Consider the following 18720-nt stretch of genomic DNA (forward strand, 5'->3'; position numbering starts at 1 on the left):
TTCTCATCAACTTTGGCTCCTTTTTATTCAGGAAGTATACACTAATTCTTTTTATACATTTTTTTACATTCCAGAAATAAGCGAAAATAGCAGTTTTAAATATGTTACAAAGTTGGCTTTTCAGGCTTAATAAGCTTTTTGAGAGAGGGACCAGCCAACTGACCTTTGCATCAAAGCACCAATGTGTCTTCAGTCTTTTACCAAGCTCTACCACAGCTGTGGCTGCCTTGGATGTCCTGCACATCCAAACCCTGTGAAAGCTATAATGGAGAGTTGCTGTGAGTCTCTCTGCAAGGCACCAAGAACAAACAGTTCAAGCTTCCTTTCTTCAGATTGAACCAAAGTTTTTGAAACTTTCAACTGCTCTCTCAAGTAGTGCTCTCTCAGCGTGAAGACTAGATTTTGTTAAAACCCATATATCACAAGATACAGTAAATCACTTCCAATATTCTGGAAATCACATGGTAGAATTTATAAATAAATGAACACTAAAATTAAGAAAGTTTTACATCATTTAGTTGGTAAGGACATTTACATGTACAGCACAATTTATTGTTAAACATTCTATAACTGGCTTCACACAAAGATGAAAATAGATTAATACAAAATGATCTGACATTTTCAGTAAATCTGGAATTAAGATATTGTAGTCAATATCAACTTTACATATTGTTGCAGATTGCTGTGCTATGCCCTTTCAAATGACAATTTCTTTCTCGGGGTAAAATTTTATTTGGATATGTGTTCTTGCTTTTCAAACTGCTAAAATCTGAGGGACACAGCAATATCAAAGACACAAACAGTAACTGCACAATATCTGCTGGCTTAAGCTAATACAAGTGGACAGAATTCTTTAGGTTCCAATATTTCATAAACCACTATATGAAATGAACAAGGTGAGACATCTTAAGATGAATATACTCTGCAACCAGGACATGTAGCATTTTTTAAATTCCAAAAATCTGCCTCATTAGGCATTTACAAAATAAATTAGGAAGATCTCACTTTGCTTGAGGCATTGGAAGATCTCAATTGGCCTGAGGCATAACAAGCTCGTAATGGCCCACTTGGCCTTCCTGTTTGAGCTGATCTAGTAGATCTTCCTTCCGTCTTTTTCTACCTACCACCAGGTACCTATCATGGCCCACCCCATGAGACTTACTCTTAAGACCATACTTCTGAGCAATCTGATGTATTTGCTTCCGTTCGTCATTAGTCAGCTCTCTAGAAAAAGTCAAATCTGTGTGGCTCTCAGAGCGGGCATAGTTTCTGATGATCTGTTCAATATCTCTCTTGGCAATTTTATTCACCCTCTCTACATCCAGACCAAGCCCCTCCCGCTTATGCTGCTCTTTGACTGAGATAGGCTCCCGTATGCCCTCACCAGATTTACCTAAACCACCACCCGTCCAACCCATCTTTCTCAGCAGCTGATTTCCGATGTTATCTTCTCTGATTTGCTGTTTATAAGCCTCCTCTGCTGAGCGGCCCTGAATTTCATTTCTTGAAATCACATCTTCAACAGTTCCTTTCTTCAAGTTGTTAATAACAGTTGGCTGGGTCTTTTTGAGGGTTTTCACAGCTTCCCCGGCAGCTTCATATTTGACAGTTTTCTTCACCCCAACTGCTTCTGCAATTACTTCGCTCTCTAGAATCACTTTGCATTTCCAGCGGAGGCCTGTCATCCTTTCATAGACATACTCAACTGTCATTCGGTTAAACTGAGCTGTGTCGTTCAGCGTGCATACGGGATTGGAAGAATTCTCGTAAACCACAAGATCCTTTATATCTTTCTTCTTTCCAGATCCTCTGGGTGAAGAGCCTGTATGGCACTGTGAACTTTTGACAGATGGGTAAGTGGGCTGTGTTTTTTGAAGAATTTTCAAAGCCTCATCGGCAGCTGCATGTTTACTTGTTTTCTTGGTTCCATAACCTTCAGCTAAGCAGTGATCTTGTAAAAACACTCGACAACGCCATGTGCGATTTGGCATCATCTCATATTTGTATTCAACTGACATCTTGTTGAATGAGGCAGAATTGTTAAGGATACCAATTGCATCATTTGCATTTTCTGTAATGACAAAATTGGTCCAGTGTTTGGCGGAAGCATTAAAAATTGGCTGCCCGGAAGCATCTTTACCCAGCACCACCAGGTCCTCTGGTGGTTTCAAAGCTGGAGGAAATTCATAGGAGGGCACGCCAATCTGACACACCACAAGGTCCTCTCCAAACGTATGCTTGAATTTCCGCCGGACAACTCTAACTTCAATACGTTTCTGCAAGAGTTTTACAGCTAGCTCAGTAGCTCGATCCCTGGACCCATTCTTGCTGCCAGCATAACCTGTAGTTAAGTAGATATTTTGGCATCTAACTTCACAAGCATAGCCATCAGTTAGAAGTTTTTTATTTTTGGGGATGTCGGCAGGAGGAATTTCCTTTAAAGGAGCATATATATACTCAGGATTTGTCTTACATGCCTGAATACAACGAGTTAACATGTATGTGTAATTAATTTTATCAGATCCAGAAGTCATTTCTGGATTAGAAAGATTCTTCCAGATAGTCGCTGTTAATTTTTCAATAAAATACTGCTTCTCGGCTACCACGGACTCAGGAAATGTCTGTGATGGTGAAGGCTCAGGAGTTGACTGAGAATTTGCCTGCTGTGATGTGCTGCTTGGGGCGGGGTTCCCACTGTCAAAATACATGTTGGCTGTTACAGGCTGGTCTTTTGTGAAAATGAATCCTGATGAATCACAATACTGAGAATTCCCATCTTGTATACTGAAAGAGTCTTGAGTATAATCTTGGTAGACGTCTCTTGGCATGCTGGCAAAATGTGTTTGTTCATTTATCTCTTTTGTTTGAGGGCCATAAGGATCTTCCTGTCTTTCATCTTTTGAACTACTAGCTACAAAATGTACAGGCTCAAAACGAGGTCTCGCATGGAATTTGGAACCGGCTTGCTTTTTAGGAGGATTTTGACCTATAGAATGAGTGAAATTTACAATTCATTAAAATGGGAATATTTCAAAAGAACCAAGCAGGAAAATAGTACCAACCATATTATTTGCAAGCTGCATTGTTGGTACGAGATACTTCCCATCACAAAAATTTCATGTCATTTGGGTGAAGGGACTCAATTATCAATTTAAGATTCCAGCATAAGGAGGGATGCTCCCTATCTTTCCACATGTAAGGGAAGACCTTTGATAGAAAATATACCATTGAGTCAAGTATTCAGGTCACCACCACACATGACTGGTAGATGCTTTTGCATCAAATGAGCTAAAGCACAGGTGAAATACACTCTTCACCCTGTGCTGGAAGGTGAAGTGAACTGGAAGATTGTTCCAGTACAATCTCATACCACCCGTGCTGAAAAGCTCACTTAAGGACTACAAATGGAAACAGATGGCTCTAATGCAAGAGAAATGATGACCAGAGGCAGTTACAAAGCCTTTCTCTTTTGTATCAGAAGTGAGTGACTCTATGATGGTGCTTTACATAGTTGTGACTAAAACTCAAAAAAAAAAAAAGAATTATCAAAAGATTCCAAAGGTTTTAAACTTCAAAACCTCAGTTCTGACCCATTCATCACAAAAGGGTTTTTGCTCTATTTTATTTCTAGAACAACAGCTGGACACTAATGATTTAGGGGAGATGCCAAATTTAAAGCTATGGAAGAACTCAGATGAGGCTATACCAGACACTAGGGCTTCCTTCCTATAACTGCTCAGTAGAAAGCTCATCCATCCCGGACCCATCCAAGAGGATTTAGTGACTTAGATGCTCAAGTGATCACAATATAAGATTCTAGTTAGAGGGAGGTTCCATGGCATAAACTTCAAGGAGTGCAGGATTTCAGTATTCTTAGTTTTCAATTCTATTTAGCATCCTCAAAAAACTGTAAATAACTAAAAGCTAAAACCCTTTTACATGTGTAAGAACTAATGTTACCAATGTTATTTAAAATGATATACCACACTCATATCATTTTTTAAAGCCATGTTGTTTCTTGAAATCCCACCTTTCAGAAACAAGTATACTCACCATCACATGTTGAGAGGTGGCGTTTTTGACCTTTGGAAGACTTGGGCAGCATCAGATCATATGAAGGCATCTCCCCAATATCAATACCTTCAGCCATTTGGAGAATTTTTTCCATCAAGCGTGGGCTGTACCTATTTAAGTTAATATAATCTACAGTTAAAACAGGTAGGGATGTCTTTTTACAAAGCTCCTAAATAAGCCAGTCTTATAATTGCTCCCACAAGACTTTATCAACAGGGTATCTTGGCTATAAAACCAAAGAATCGGCCCTAAAATATTTACCAATTCATTATCGAATGAATAATTATGTTACTAATTAGGAATCAAGATTTTTCAGCAGAAGACACAGAAATATAAACTCAAGAAATTATAGTAAAAATGTCTTTCATTTGAATTGAAAGTATCAGTATAAATTCATGATTTGTTTTGATTGTGGTCTCTATAATTTCTCGTGAAATGGAATGAAGGTCCTTAGAGAAATGGTTGATTCTAAGCATGTGGCAGGAAGTGTCTAAGGTGAGCCTGAAAAATCTTGCACCTAAAAACAAGGAAACTGTCAAAGATCAAAGGAGTTGTGTCAAATGGACTCAGAAGCCAATCTGAACAGACTCCTACTGGCAAAGTGAGCCATAATGTTCATAATGATACTTAGAAATTATTATTGGTCACCTTTGGAGGATGGAAGGAACCATGTCATTATTCTGCAAACAGGTATATATGAAAGGAAGAAAGCAAACATTTATCCTGTATTTTCCTGTAAAAACTGTACCTCAGAGCAACCACAGAGCTGATCAGGAGAATGTCTTTTGGAGAAGCATTCCAGCTAATAAATGAAGGAATCATGAACTACTACCATTCTGTAACCCATAATAAAATAAAAAACCATCATCAAACCGGGCATGGTGGCTCATGCCTGTAATCTCAGCACTTTGAAAGGCCGAGGCAGGTGATCACTTGAGGTCAGGAGTTCGAGACTGGCCAACATGGTGAAACCCCATCTCTACTAAAAATACAAAAATTACGCAAGCGTGGTGGTAGGCACCTGTAATATCAGCTACTTAGGAGGCTAAAGTAGGAGAATTGCTTGAATTTGGGAGGTGGAGGCTGCAGTGAGCTGAGATCACACCACTGCACTCCAGCCTGGGCAACAGAGTGGGATTCCCTCTCAAAAAAAAAAAAAAAAAAAAAAAAGATTATCAATGGCTGCTAAACCTATTAGGTGAAAAGCTAATGGTGGAGAGCTGACAATCAGACCCATGCAAATATTTTCAATTGAGTACTGACAAAAGTGCCAAGGTGATTCAACAGAGGAAGGACATCTACAATCTAAAATAAACCTCACACCTTACACAAAACTAACTCAAAATGCATTATAAACCTAAATGTAAAACTATAAAACATTTATTAAAAAAAAAAAACAACAAAGAAAATCTGCAGGATCTAGGGCTAGGCAAATAGTTCTTAGGCCTGAAGCCAAAAGCATGATCCATAAAGAAACTGCTGATAAAAATGGACTGCATTAAAATTAAAAAGTTTTGGCTGGGCACAGTGGCTCACTCCAGTAATCCCAGCACTTTGGGAGGCCAAGGTGGGCAGATCACTTGAGGACAGGAGTGAGAAACCAGCCTGGCCAACATGGCAAAACCCCATCTCTACAAAAATAGAAAAAAAATTAGCTGGGCATGGTGGTACACACCTGTAGTCCAAGCTACTTGGGAGGCTGAGGCAGGAGAATTGTTCGAACCCAGCAGGCGGAGGTTGCAGTGAGCTGAGATTGTGCCACTGTACTCCAGTCTGGGTGAGAGAGCAAGATTTCATCTCAAAAAAAAGTAAAAAGTTTTGCTATTCACAAACACTGTGAAGAGCACGAAAAGTCAAGCTGCAGACTGGGAGAAAATATTTGTAAACCGCATACTTGACAAGACTAGTATCTGAAACTCAATAGAAAAAAAATCAAATTAAAAAATGAACGAAAGACATGAACAAAATATTTCACCAGAGAGGATAGACAGATTGCAAATAAGCACATGAAACAATGTTCATCACTAGCCACCAGGGAAATGCAATTTAAAACCACAATGAGGTATCACTATACACCTATTAGAATGGTCAAAATAAAAAATAGTGACAATACCAAATGCTGACAAAAATGAGGAGAAACTGGATCACTCAGACATTGCTGGTGGGAATGGTACGGTCACTTTGGAAAACAGTTTGTTAGTTTCTTATAAAAGCAAACATCAGGCCAGGTGCTGTGGCTCACGACTGTTATCCCAGAACTTTGGGAGGCCGCGGCAGGCGGATCACCTGAGGTCGGGAGTTCAAGGCCAGCCTGACCAACATGGAGAAACTCCATCTCTACTAAAAATACAAAATTAGCCGGGTGTGGTGGTGCATGCCTGTAATCCCAGCTTCTTGGGAGGCTGAGGCAGGAGAACTGCTTGAACCTGGGAGGCAGAGGTTGTGGTGAGCCGAGATGGTGCTATTGTACTCTAGCTGGGACAACAAGAGCAAAACTCTGTCTCAAAAATAAAACAAACATACAAAAAAACAAACATCAGTTACTACTTGATCCGGGAATTGCAATTACACTCTCAGACATTTATTCCAGAGAATTGAGAACTTACGTTCACACAAAAACCTGTACATGAATGTTCATGGCAGCTTTATTTGTAACAGCCCAAAACTACAATCAGCCCAGACGTCCTTCAACAGGTGAATTATTAGATTCTGGTCCACATACAATATGAAACACTACTGGGGACAAAAAGGAACAAACTTTTTTTTTTCTTTGAGAAAGACTCTCGCTCTCTCGCCCAGGCTGGAGTGCAGTGGTTCGATCTCGGCTTCCTGCAACTTTTGCCTCCTGGATTCAAGTGATTCTCCTGCCTCAGTCTCCTGAGTAGCTCAGACTACAGGCATGCACCACCCTGCAGGGCTAATTTTTGTATTTTAAGTGTGACAGGGTCTTATCATGTTGGCCAGGCTGGGGTCGAACTCCTGATCTCAGGTGATCTGCCAGCCTCAGCCTCCCAAAGTGCTGGGATTACAAGCATGAGCCACCACACCCGGCCATCTCTTTGTATTATTTCTTTTTTTTTTTCTTTGTATTATTTCTTACAATTACATGTGAATCTATAATTATCTCAAGAAAAATTTCAGTTAAAAAAGTTGATGGAGGACTTTATCCTCTTATTATCACTAAAACTGGGACAACCAAACATGTTACCCCCCAATGTGATACAATAGGATATACAGGGCGCTATCTAGAAAGCATTACAGCTCTCCAAAGAATTGAACCTGAACCTAATCAAGTTCATGACTCCCAGAAACACGTGCACCACCACAAGAATGGAACCATCCAACTCCAGAATGAGGGAACAGTATGTGACAGCCCGGTTTCCTCATCAAATAAATACTGTAGAATGAAAATAAAAGGAAGAGGGAATGGTTACAGGTTAGAGGAGACTGATCAATCAAATACATTGTATACACTTTGTATCATGAATGAATCAAACGATCTGTAAAAAGACATTTGAGACAAATGAAGAAAACTGAACATGAAATAGGCATTGGGTGATTTTAAAGAAATTACCGTTAATTGGCCGGGTGCGGTGGCTCATGCCTGTAATCCCAGCACTTTGGGAGGCTGACGCAGGCGGATCACCTGAGGTCGGGAGTTCTAGACCAGCCTGACCAACATGGAGAAACCCCGTCTCTACTAAAAATACAAAATTAGCCTGGCGTGGTGGCGCATGCCTGTAATCCCAGCTACTCAGGAGGCCGAGGCAGGAGAATCGCTTGAACCTGGTAGGCGGAGGTTGCGGTGAGCCGAGATTGTGCCATTGCACTCCAGCCTGGGCAACAAGAGCAAAACTCCGTCTCAAAACAAAAACACAAAACAAAACAAAAGACATTACTGTTAATTTGTTGAATATGAATAATGGTATGGTGACTATTTTTAAAAATTCTTATCTGATACAGACGAATACTGACAAATGTACAGGTGCAATGATGTCAGGATTTTAAAAAATATACTCCAGACTATCCCCCACAAAAAGCTAGGGCAGAATAGATGAAGGAAGAAGGGTAGTGTGGCAGACTATTGATGACTGCTGAGTGATGGGTACATGGGATTCATTAAACTCTTTTCTACTTTGTGGTGTGTTTGAAAAATTTAAGACAAAGCTTTAAAATATACAATTTTAAAAATGGCTCCTGGCTGGGCACGGTAGTTCATGCCTGTAATCCCAACACTTTGAAAGGTGGAGGTGGACAGATCACTTGAAGCCAGGAGTTCAAGACCAGCCTGGGCAACATGGCGTAACACCATCATTACAAAAACAAACAAACAAACAAACAACTTAGCCAAGCATGGTGACCCATGCCTGTGGTCCCAGCTACTTGAGAGGCTAAGGTGGGAGGATCACTTCAGCTGGGAAGGTCAAGGCTGCAGTAAGCTGTGATCACACCACTGCAGCATGGGTCACAGAGTGAGACCCTGTCTCTTCTTTTTTTTTAAGTTGGAGTCTTGCTCTGTCTCCCAGGCTGGAGTGCAGTGGCCTGATATCAGCTCACTGCAACCTCCACCTCCTGGGTTCAAGCAAATTCTCCTGCCTCAGCCTCCCAGGTAGCTGGAATTATAGGCATGTTCCACCACGCCCAGCTAATTTTGTATTTTTAGTAGAGGCATGGTTTCTCCATATTGGCCAGGCTGGTCTTGAACTCCTGCTCTCAGGTAATCCGCCCGCCTTGGCCTCCCAAAGTGCTAGGATTACAGGCATGAGCCACCAAGCCTGGCTGAGATCCTCTTTCTTTAAAAAAAAAAAGAAAAAAGAAAAAAAAAGCTCCTTATGAAGCAGATTGGCTGCTTGATAGAATAACATTTTACTGCAGAGAAACAGGAACATGAGCTCAAGTAAAGTGTCTGTTATCACAGTTATCTGCTCTCCCTTCCTACCTTCAGAGCCTTCCCAGCCTAGCACCAAAAAAGGGATTCCTGGTAGCATTTGGGAAGAAAGTTCTGAAAATGAGTAACTATCACGCCTTTACAGGAGTCAGTTCTGAACTAGAAGAAGGGTAACATTTTCCATGTTCAGTAAAACAGGTTCCACACCCATCATGTCTTGCTCAAAGCAAAGCAGAAGTCAAAGCACGGTGGCCTCCCTGACAGATTGCTGGAAGCTGGCTCAGTTGTAACCTGCACTTCCCATTGACAATTGCTGCTGCTACAGCTAGCACAAATATTTAAATACCAAGACTAATTTTATTTTCATTTAGTCTTATCTGAACACCAGAAAGCACAGTCGAAAACACAACATGGCCGGGCGCAGTGGCTCACACCTGTAATCCCAGCACTTTGGGAGGCTAAGACGGGCAGATCACCTAAGGTCAGAAGTTCAAGACCAGTTTGGCCAACATGGTGAAACCCCGTCTCTACTAAAAATACAAAAATTAGCCGGGCATGGTGGCGGGCGCCTGTAATCCTAGCTACTTGGGAGGCTGAGGCAGGAGAATCGCGTGAACCCAGGAGGCAGAGGTTGCAGTGAGCCAAAACCATGGCACTCCAAGCTGGATGACAAGGGTGAGACTCTATCTCAAATAATAATAATAATAACAACAACAACAAAATTTTTTTAAAAACCCATACATTCTACATATCACTTCTGGTCAAATTTGGGAGTCTAATTTCTCAAGTATGAGATAAAGAGTAGGAAAATGAGATGAGTCTACAAATCTTAAACTGGTAATCCCACACCTGTTATCAAAAGTGGCCCTACAACCAGGCAACTCACCTTGAATTCCAGTCAATTTTCTCTAGACCTTCAGTTAGGGCCTGATCCCAAGTATAGTGTACAACTGCAAACGGCATATATGTCTTACGGTATGATGCAGTTAGGGCTCATTCATGCTCACTTTTCTCAGGTTTCTTCCAGCATCAGTAATTATTCTAGCTACTTACTGTACCCTATTCATTACATTTGCCACAAAATTCAACTTTACCCATAGGCCATTAAAATAAGTCTTTGTGGCTGGGTGCAGTGGCTCACACCTGTAATCCTAGCATTTTGGGAGGCTGAGGTGGGCGGATCACAAGGCCAGGAGATCGAGACCATCCTGGCCAACATGGTGAAACCCCATCTCTACTAAAAATACAAAACTTAGCTGGTCATGGTGGCGTATGCTTATAATCCCAGCTACTTGGGAAGCTGAGGTATAATTGCTTGAACCCAGGAGGCAGAGGTTGCAGTGAGCCAAGATCATGCCACTGCATTCCAGCCTAGTGACAGAGACTCCGTCTCAAAAAAAAAAAAAAGTCTTTGCGTAGGTTGCTGACACAGTTCTACGTCCTTTGCTAGAAAGTCATAATACTGAAGAAGACCAAACAGTCTGAACAATAATGAAAAAGACCATATGGTACCTAACAAACATTTGACTATTCAAAGAACAATGTAAATACGAATCTAGAGTGTTTAATAAGACGAGGATTCTACAATTATTCAGAGTAGCTATCCAAAGATAAAGAAGTGGTACCACACATTTAAAGTAAACCAAGGCAGTAAAGCTTTTACTACTCGGTTGTTCCATAGTCTATTTTTTAATAGTGTGTTTAAAGTAACCCTTTAACATGGGGAATTTTAGAAAATCAACCAAGAAAAGCACCTACATTCCCAACCACTGGCCGGGAGCAGTGGCTCATGCCTGTAATCCTAACACTTTGGGAAACCAAGGCAAGAGGATATCACGTGAGCCCAGGAGTTTGAGACCAGCCTAGGCAACATTGCAAGACCCTGTCTCTACCAAAGAAACAAAACAAAACAAAGGCTGGGCAATGTGGCCTATGGCTGCAATCCCAGCTACTGGAATCACTTGAGCCCAGGAGGTTGAGGCTACAGTGAGCTGTGATCACACCACTGTACACCAGCTTGGGTGACTGAATGAGAACCTGTCTCAAAAATAATAACTCCAACCAGTGATAACTTCATCAACATGTTACGGTTTTTTATTCCTTTTTCTGTCTTTCCCATAATTCCCCATCACTATCAGGGCATCTATGTTGATTTGAAATCTGGTGGGGTTTTTAATTTACTGTATCATAAGCCTTTTCTCCACATCATTACCAAATTTTTTGTTTTTTTTGAGACAGTCTTGCTCAGGCACCAGGTTGGAGTGCAGTGGCATGATCTCGGCTCACTGCAACCTCTGCCTCCCGGGTTTAAGCAATTCTGCCTCAGCCTCCCCAATAGCTGGGACTACAGGCACGTGCCACCATGCCCAGCTAATTTTTGTATTTTTTTAGTAGAGACGGGGTTTCACCATGTTGGCCAGGATGGTCTCGATCTCTTGACCTCATGATCTGCCCGCCTCGGCCTCCCAAAGTGCTGGGATTATAGGTGTGAGTCACCGCGCCCAGCCTACCACATGAGTTTTAATGGCTATACAGTATTCATATTATTGAATAAAATGTAAGATATCATTGAGGCAAATCTAATATAGTAATTTTTTAAGATGCATGTGTACTATATATTTTAGTCTGCTAAATTACCCTTTAGCAACGCTTAAAAAAGAAAATCATGCCAGGTGTGATGGCTCATGCCCGTAATCCCAGCACTTTGAGAGGCCAAGGTGGGCGGATCACCTGAGGCTAGGAGTTCAAGACCAGCCTGGCCAACATGCTAAAACCCCCTCTCTACTAAAAAAAAAAAAAAAATACAAAAATTAGCTAGTCTTGGTGGAACATGCTTGTAATCCCAGCTACTCAGGAGGCTGAGGCAGGGCAGGAGAATCACCTGAACCCAGGAGGCAGAGGTTACAGTGAGTCAAGATCACGTGGCTGCACTCCAGCCTGGGCGACAGAGCAAGACTGTCTCAAAAGAAAAAGAAAAAAAAAATTCTTTGAGGTCTTAGGGTTCTCAGAAGTAGCTGTATTATACCAAGCTTTTAGAAACCAGGATGTGACTCAACTGTCCCACTAGCACATAAAAAGATGGTTCTAATGAGCAAAAAACATCTGTCTTCATAAGCTTTACATCTCTGGACACAAAACAGGTACACATATATGCATACCTATGAATAACATAAGCCACTATAATATACAATGGCAGCTGAAATTTAATAAATATTCACTAACAGTTGCTTACAAAATTTTTTTTTGAGATGGACTCTTGCTCTGTTGCCCAAGCTAAAGTGCAGTGGCACAATCTCAGCTCACTGCAATCCCTGTCTCCTAGGTTCAAGAGATTCTCCCGCCTCAGCCTCCCGAGTAGCTGGGAATACAAGCATGTGCCACCATGCCCAGTAGAGACAGAGTTTCACCATGTCGGCCAAGCTGGTCTCAAACTCCTGATCTCAAGTGATCTACTCGCCTTGGCCTCCCAAAGTGCTGGGATTGCAGGCACAGGCCACCATGCCAGCCTTAAAACTTTAAAAAAATATATTAAACTGTTCTACTAAGTTCAAATAAAAAACCCAAGCTTTGAAAATTAAGCAAAGATTAAGGTTTCCAAGTATAAAATTGTTTATTCAAAACTATTCATAAGGAAAACTAAAACAACAACAACAACAACTACTCATGAGAATCGGGCCGGAGCTGGGCGTAATGGCTCCCACCTGTAATCCCAGCACTTTGGGAGGCCAAGGTGGGTGGATCACCTGAGGTCAGGACCAGCCTGGCCAACATGGTGAAACCCCGTCTCTACTAAAAATACAAACAAAATTAGCTGGGTGTGTTGGTGCATGCCTGTAATCCCAGCTACTCAGAAGGCGGAGGCAGGAGAATCAATTGAATCCAGGAGTGGAGGTTGTAGTGAGCCAAGATCCCACCATTGCACTTCAGCCTGGGTGACAGAGCAAGGCTGTTTCAAAAAAAAAAAAGAAAGAAAAGACAAGGAAAGGACTCAGGCCAGACGCAGTGGCTCACTCCTGTAATTCCAGCACTTTGGGAGGCCAAGGCGAGTGGATCACTTGAGCTTAGGAGTTCGAGATCAGCCTGAGCCACACAGGGAGACTGTCTATTAAAAAAAAAAAAAAAAGACTCCTGACATCATAAGTGAATAACATACACCCGGATTACTGATAAATCTTTCAAAAGCTCCCACACTCATTTCATTAGCTAGTGATTTATACACTTTCCCTACTATGTGCAGTTTTGTAACATCTCAGCCAGCATCTACCTTCCAAATACCAGTCTTGTATCAACCAGGAAGAGACAAATAAGGAAGCAAAGCTGGTTTCATTTTAAGGTATAGTTTCTCTATTAATTAACTTCTCATGAAAGGTGAATAGTAGGCCAGGATTCTCCTTCTAATTTTATTGATCAACAACGACTGGAAAACTGAATGCCCCCAGTTAATCAAACTGATTTATTAAATATGGAGACACTACAATTTTTAAGTAAAAATGACAGTTCTTTAGGCATTTATATGTACGATTATTTAAGTGCTGTTGATGTAGTTGGTCAGAAAACTGAACTAATTTTTCACGAGCCACAAGACATATCCTAGAAACTGCTTGCTGAAAAAATTCTTGGTAAGCTGTTTACTTGTACAAAACAGACAAATGAAAAAACGAAGAGAAATAATTTCAGCCATTTGAACTTTGTGGTTGCCTGGACACCGAGGGGGAAAAATGATTAAAAAACAAACTGGAAGACGCTGTTTTATTTTATCCTATAAGGCAGTGGTTCTGAGAGTGCTGCTCTCTGGATAAGCAACATCAGTATCACCTGGGAACTTGTCAAAAATGCAAATTCTGAGGCAGCACCTCAGACTTACCAAATCAGAAACCCTGGGGCTGGGACCCAGCAATCTGTGTTTTAACAAGCCTAACAGGTGATTTTGATGTGTATTTAAGTTTGAAAACCCCAGTTAGAGTCAAGATGTTCAAATTTGTTCTGTGGAAATTGCCACCATCACCAAAAGCAATGAAATATGGTCTGTTTCCCTGCACATCTGAGTTCCTCCTGGCTTGGTCTTATGATGAAGGAATTTTCAAATATTTATTTGACCTAGGAGTTTATTTCAGCCCCAAGTAAAATGGAACACAAAACATTTTGCCAGAGGGAAAAAAGAGCAAGGAATTTCCTTTTTGCTATTGTTCACAGCCTGTTCTGAAAGTCAAGTAATATACCTTGAGCAACAAATCAACAATTTAATGCCAGGTGCAGTGACTCACTCCTATAATCGCAGCACTTTGGGAAGCTGAGGTGGGAGGATCAATCGAGCCCAGGAGTTCGAGACCAGCCTGGCCAACATGGCAAAACTCCATCTCTACCAAAAGTACAAAAATTAGCCTGTGGTGGCGCATACCTGCAATCCCAGCTACTCAGGAGGCTGAGACATGAGAACTGCTTGAACCTGGGAGGTGGAGTTTGCAGTGAGCTAAGATTATTCTACTGCATTCCAGCCTGAGCAACAACAACAAAAAATTAACAAGATTAATAACTGAAATGTAGAAAGAGCTATTTCACCACATATTCTGCAGTTCACTTGAGAGAAGAGTATTCTGTCACAGAAAACAAGAACTCTTCCAACATCTACATTAACATCAAGTATTGGAACACAAGTTTTACCCACCTGAAGATGAGAGGTAACATAAAGCCCATCTAAAATGGAAGACTGCACTTGGTCCCTAGCTTCCAAGATTCTTCATTGGCCCTTCCCTTTCTCCTATATGGAAGCTATCAGATACAATGCAAACATTAATTTTCAATTAAGCTATTTGATAATGTAATGGCAATTCTTGTATTAACTAAACTGACTTAGCTACAATGTAACAAGATAACTATAGCATACATACTATTCACAGATGCACCTGTGTGCACACACAACAGCCTGCAATGCTTGAGCCTTTAACACCAACTACTATTGGCCTACTTTGTGTTTTTAATGCCCTGATTATGTACAAGGGTGTTGTTCTTGGAATTAAATCCTGAGATAATAATGATATAATGATGTGGCTTATGTCAGTTACTTGCTTTCATTCATGATACATCCTTCCCAAATATGGCAGCTGTGGCTCAGTGGAAAGAGCATTAGTCTGGGCATCAGAAGCCCTGGATCCTAGCCCCAGCTGTGGGACTTGGACTTAACTTCTTGTCCTCCATCAATTTAGCAGTAAAAACGAGACACCACCTAATACCCAAAGGTGTTGTAGGAAATGAGATAATAAATATTGAAAATGTGTTGTACATCATAAAGCTGTACACATCCATTCACTCCACGCACATTTATTGCTATTATTTAGCAGGCAATCTTCTAGGCACTGAGGATAAAGGTGTAAACAAGAAAGCAAAATCCCTTCCCCAGGGGAGCTTACATTCTGGTGGGAAGGTAAGATTTACTATTTAAAAAAAGGATGGTTACCCTTCTTCCTAAGTTTTTGTTTTTATTTTATTTTATGTTAAGGATTCAGATTCCTGACAGCCTTCTGTGATACTATAGAGACTTATGGTTATAGGATAAAGGTAACTTTTGAACTCAAGAACAATATTGTTAGGCAAAGGTAAGTAGATTTATGTGACTTGTTTAAAAACTAAGGCTTCCTCAGTTGTAACCAGTTCCTCCCACAAAATAATCATTATCTCTAGAGGTAGAAATTATGCTAACCTAGAGAAGACAGAAAAATACATTTCTGTGATGAGAGCAAAGTATATCACACTGAATGCCATGTTCAATAATTAAGAGCAGGAGTAGATAATCCTATTTCTCTACAGCTGTTACAGTTACTCCTGGAACTGAATTGGCCAAAACTGACCTGATCATATTCCAGAATTTTTTATCCTTCCCGATAAAAAAAAAAAACCTGACTATGATTGCAGGAATGTCAAAAGAAGTAGTCTCCCAGTCTATCAAAGGAATGACTAGTCCAGTAAAGGGCCAATTTAAAGGTTGTGAAGGACAGAGGTCCAAGTAGCCTATTTGGGAAAAAAAAAAAAAAACTGCGTTGGAACCATACTGCAGTCTCCATTGAATGCAAAGAGCTTTAAAGAGGCCTGTTCAGAACGTCACCAGGTTCTAGGAAAGAGGGGGAAAAACAAACAGACAGGCACCCCCACTGCCACCACACTCACACACACACCGAAAACCTCACTCAGAGCCAAATGCTAATCCTTCTGATCCCCTTTAGGGTAAAAAGAGGGCAATCCATTTTTACAGTAGATATATCCATTTCTTTGTTTGAGTCCAGACACATTATGCGCAAATCTACAAGCAAGGCTGACACTGCTGCGGATCGGAGAGCTGATACGTACCACCTCCCCAGGAGAAGACAGTAAGACCCTGCTAGGGGGCTGCAAGTAGAGGAGGGTATTTTATTTAAGGGGGATGGAAAAAGAGTGGTCAAGGAGGAGACTAGGATTAGAACGGTGGGGTCCCTTCGCCCTTCCCTCAAAACCCCAACTGTCAAATATATTCTCTGCGGATACCGCATCCTTGGAAGGCCCTACGCAGGTCAGAGATACTGCTATTCATCATTTCCCACGTCCTCTAATACCACCACCAACCACAACGACCACCTCTCAATAATGCTCTTCTAGGCGCTGCTTTATCTCCATCCCTGGTCCTGGAGAGGCCGCTCCTGCGATCTCTGCACCCTCCTAGCTGTTATGTCATGCCGAGCCACCACAGTCGGCCACCCCACCCCCAGGCCAATAGTGATCCCTCTAGTGCCCTCCAGCACCTCCAAATGTCCAGCCTCCAAGCTATCCTCCTCATCCCGCCCCCGTCCCTATCCCAACCACCATCATCGATCCCTCCACCGCCGTCCCTAACCCGATCCCCCATCACCGATTTCTTACTTTCGTCCCTAACCCGAACTCTACACCTTTCTCACCTGCAGCCCAGGAAGACGTGGTTGGTCCAGGCGGCGGAGAGCGCGAGGAGCTGGTCGAGGGCAGCCCCGGGATAGCTGTGCAGGTGCCGACAGATGAAGCTGCGCCGCAGAGCCCACTGCCAGTCACTTTCGTGGCTATAGCGCCACTGCTCCAGCACTGGCTCGGGCGGGGGCGGCGGGAGGGGCGGCAGCGGCGGCGGCGGGAGGGGGGGCAGCGGCGGCGGCGACAGGAAGTCGCCCCCCAACAGCAGACGTCCTCCAGCCATCTTCTCCGCCCCCAAGCAGGGACCCCAGGGACGAAGCCGACTACGGACCGCGAGCTAGGCAGTAGCAAGCCGGCGGAAACGGGGGGCCGGTGGGAGGGGCCGGTGAGGAGGGGCGCGCCGAGGGGCGAAGATCAACTCTCGGGGGGACTGGAGTGTATGCGTGGGGGGCACCGTTAGGAGGAAATGAGGATCAAGAGCTCACGTCCCGACACTGGGGTGCAAGCCCGCTGCACTCCTCCACCTCGTGGAGGAACAGAAGGGCTCCCGCTGCACTCACGCGCGAGCCGGGGAGGCCGAGTCAGGCTCCGCACCTCCACGGATCCGCTGACCCACGCACTGCGCGGAGAGCGAAAAAAGACCCCAGCACGCTCTGCTCCCCTCCTCTAGGCTCTAGCCTACCTACCCGCGTGCCGCCCGGGGTTGTGAGGCCAGTGCGCTTGCGCCGCGGCTGTTCCCTAACTTCCGAATCCCGTCGCAGAATCTCGCGCGACGCATTTTTTTCCCTCCAGTGACGACTACGGTCCTTTGACGCACTACGGTGACAAGCAGAGGGCGGGGACTCCAGAAAGGGAATTTAGGAAGATTCTCTGAGGTTCGAGAATACGGTTAGAAGGTGCTCTCAGGTGAATGTAGGGAGCCCATGGCTCGTCTGACGCTTTTCCCTGGATTTCTAAGCTGCACAACGATGAGACCCTGTTCCTTGTAAGGGATTTAGGTCTGCCGTGGACTTTACATTCAATACAAAACAAAACAAACTGTCAGCTCCCCGAGGTGCCTTTTCTGCAGAGAGTAGCCTGAAATGATCTGTGCATCGTGCATCATTAGCTTTGTATAATAACTTACTGCGAAAACGTAGTAAAAATGAAACACCTTGCAAACAAAATCATCCACAGCGCCGCTTCTTAAGTTAGCCACTTTTAAGTCCGTACGGTATCCCAATTGCTAAAGAACACAGACACTGTTTACACAGTTATGATCACGATTGCAAGTAAGTCTCTATTTCACGTATCAACTTAAGTGCAAAAAGATTACAAGATAAAAGGGGCCCAGAGAAGAGGGTACTGTACGGCCGCAAGCCGTTGAATCACTGTAGCCAAAGGTATCGCTCCACCCGGAGTCGTCTCCACTCAGTAACTTCATTCCCTATCTGCCAACCTGTGTCACGAAAGCAGTTTATCAATGTCTGTCAGCGGGAATTTTCGCAGCACCTACTGTGTGCTCAATACAGCAAGAATACAAAAAAAGAAGGAAAGCAAGTGGAATTTCTCTATTGTGCTGGAATTGACTACAGTCTTGGTCCCACCAGGAGCCAGACCATTGGATGAGGTGACTTGGACCCGCGACCATCTTTAACTCTCTAATGACGTATTTCTAATTCTGGGACACTTTATGTGTATGGGTGTATTGGACCAAGAGAAGCAGAAGATAACTGCACTTTTCACACTTCCATGATTTATTTCCATATCTGTCTTTCTCTGTGGTGGGCATTCATGTTTATTGGGGTAACAAACTGGGTTTTTTGTTTGTTTTTGTTTTTTAAGACGGAGTCTCCCCCTGTTACCCAGGCTGG

The 18720-nt window shown here is 42.7% G+C and overlaps 1 protein-coding gene across 3 annotated transcripts; it reads right to left on the reverse strand.

The window, feature by feature from the left end:
- NKRF (NFKB repressing factor) lies at positions 1-17591 on the reverse strand. Of its 3 annotated transcripts, XM_035288334.3 has the most exons (4): positions 16885-17591; positions 14361-14458; positions 4054-4184; positions 1-2986 (listed from the first exon to the last, which is right to left on the reverse strand). In XM_035288334.3, the coding sequence occupies exons 3-4, from the start codon at positions 4166-4168 to the stop codon at positions 1029-1031; spliced, it is 2073 nt and encodes a 690-aa protein (XP_035144225.1). In that variant the 5' UTR covers positions 4169-4184; positions 14361-14458; positions 16885-17591; the 3' UTR covers positions 1-1028. The 3 variants fall into 3 exon arrangements, with proteins under 3 accessions (XP_035144225.1, XP_008988073.2, XP_054107177.1); XM_008989825.5 differs by lacking the exon at positions 14361-14458; XM_054251202.2 differs by lacking the exons at positions 14361-14458; positions 16885-17591 and adding an exon at positions 7649-7935.
- Positions 17592-18720: the final 1129 nt, after the last annotated feature.

The sequence above is a fragment of the Callithrix jacchus genome, chromosome X, assembly GCF_049354715.1.
Source record: "Callithrix jacchus isolate 240 chromosome X, calJac240_pri, whole genome shotgun sequence".
Classification (NCBI taxonomy): domain Eukaryota; kingdom Metazoa; phylum Chordata; class Mammalia; order Primates; family Cebidae; genus Callithrix; species Callithrix jacchus.

Bases quoted from the DNA above. Each gene is read 5' to 3' on its own strand.
- NKRF (XM_008989825.5), bottom strand. From the start codon at position 17,150: ATGGCTGGAGGACGTCTGCTGTTGGGGGGCGACTTCCTGTCGCCGCCG. The intron at 4,185-16,884 runs GTGAGAAAGGTG...TAACTTAAATAG, and splicing joins CACGTCTTCCTGGGCTGCAG to GTACAGCCCACGCTTGATGG. The intron at 2,987-4,053 runs GTGAGTATACTT...CTCATTCTATAG, and splicing joins CCACCTCTCAACATGTGATG to GTCAAAATCCTCCTAAAAAG.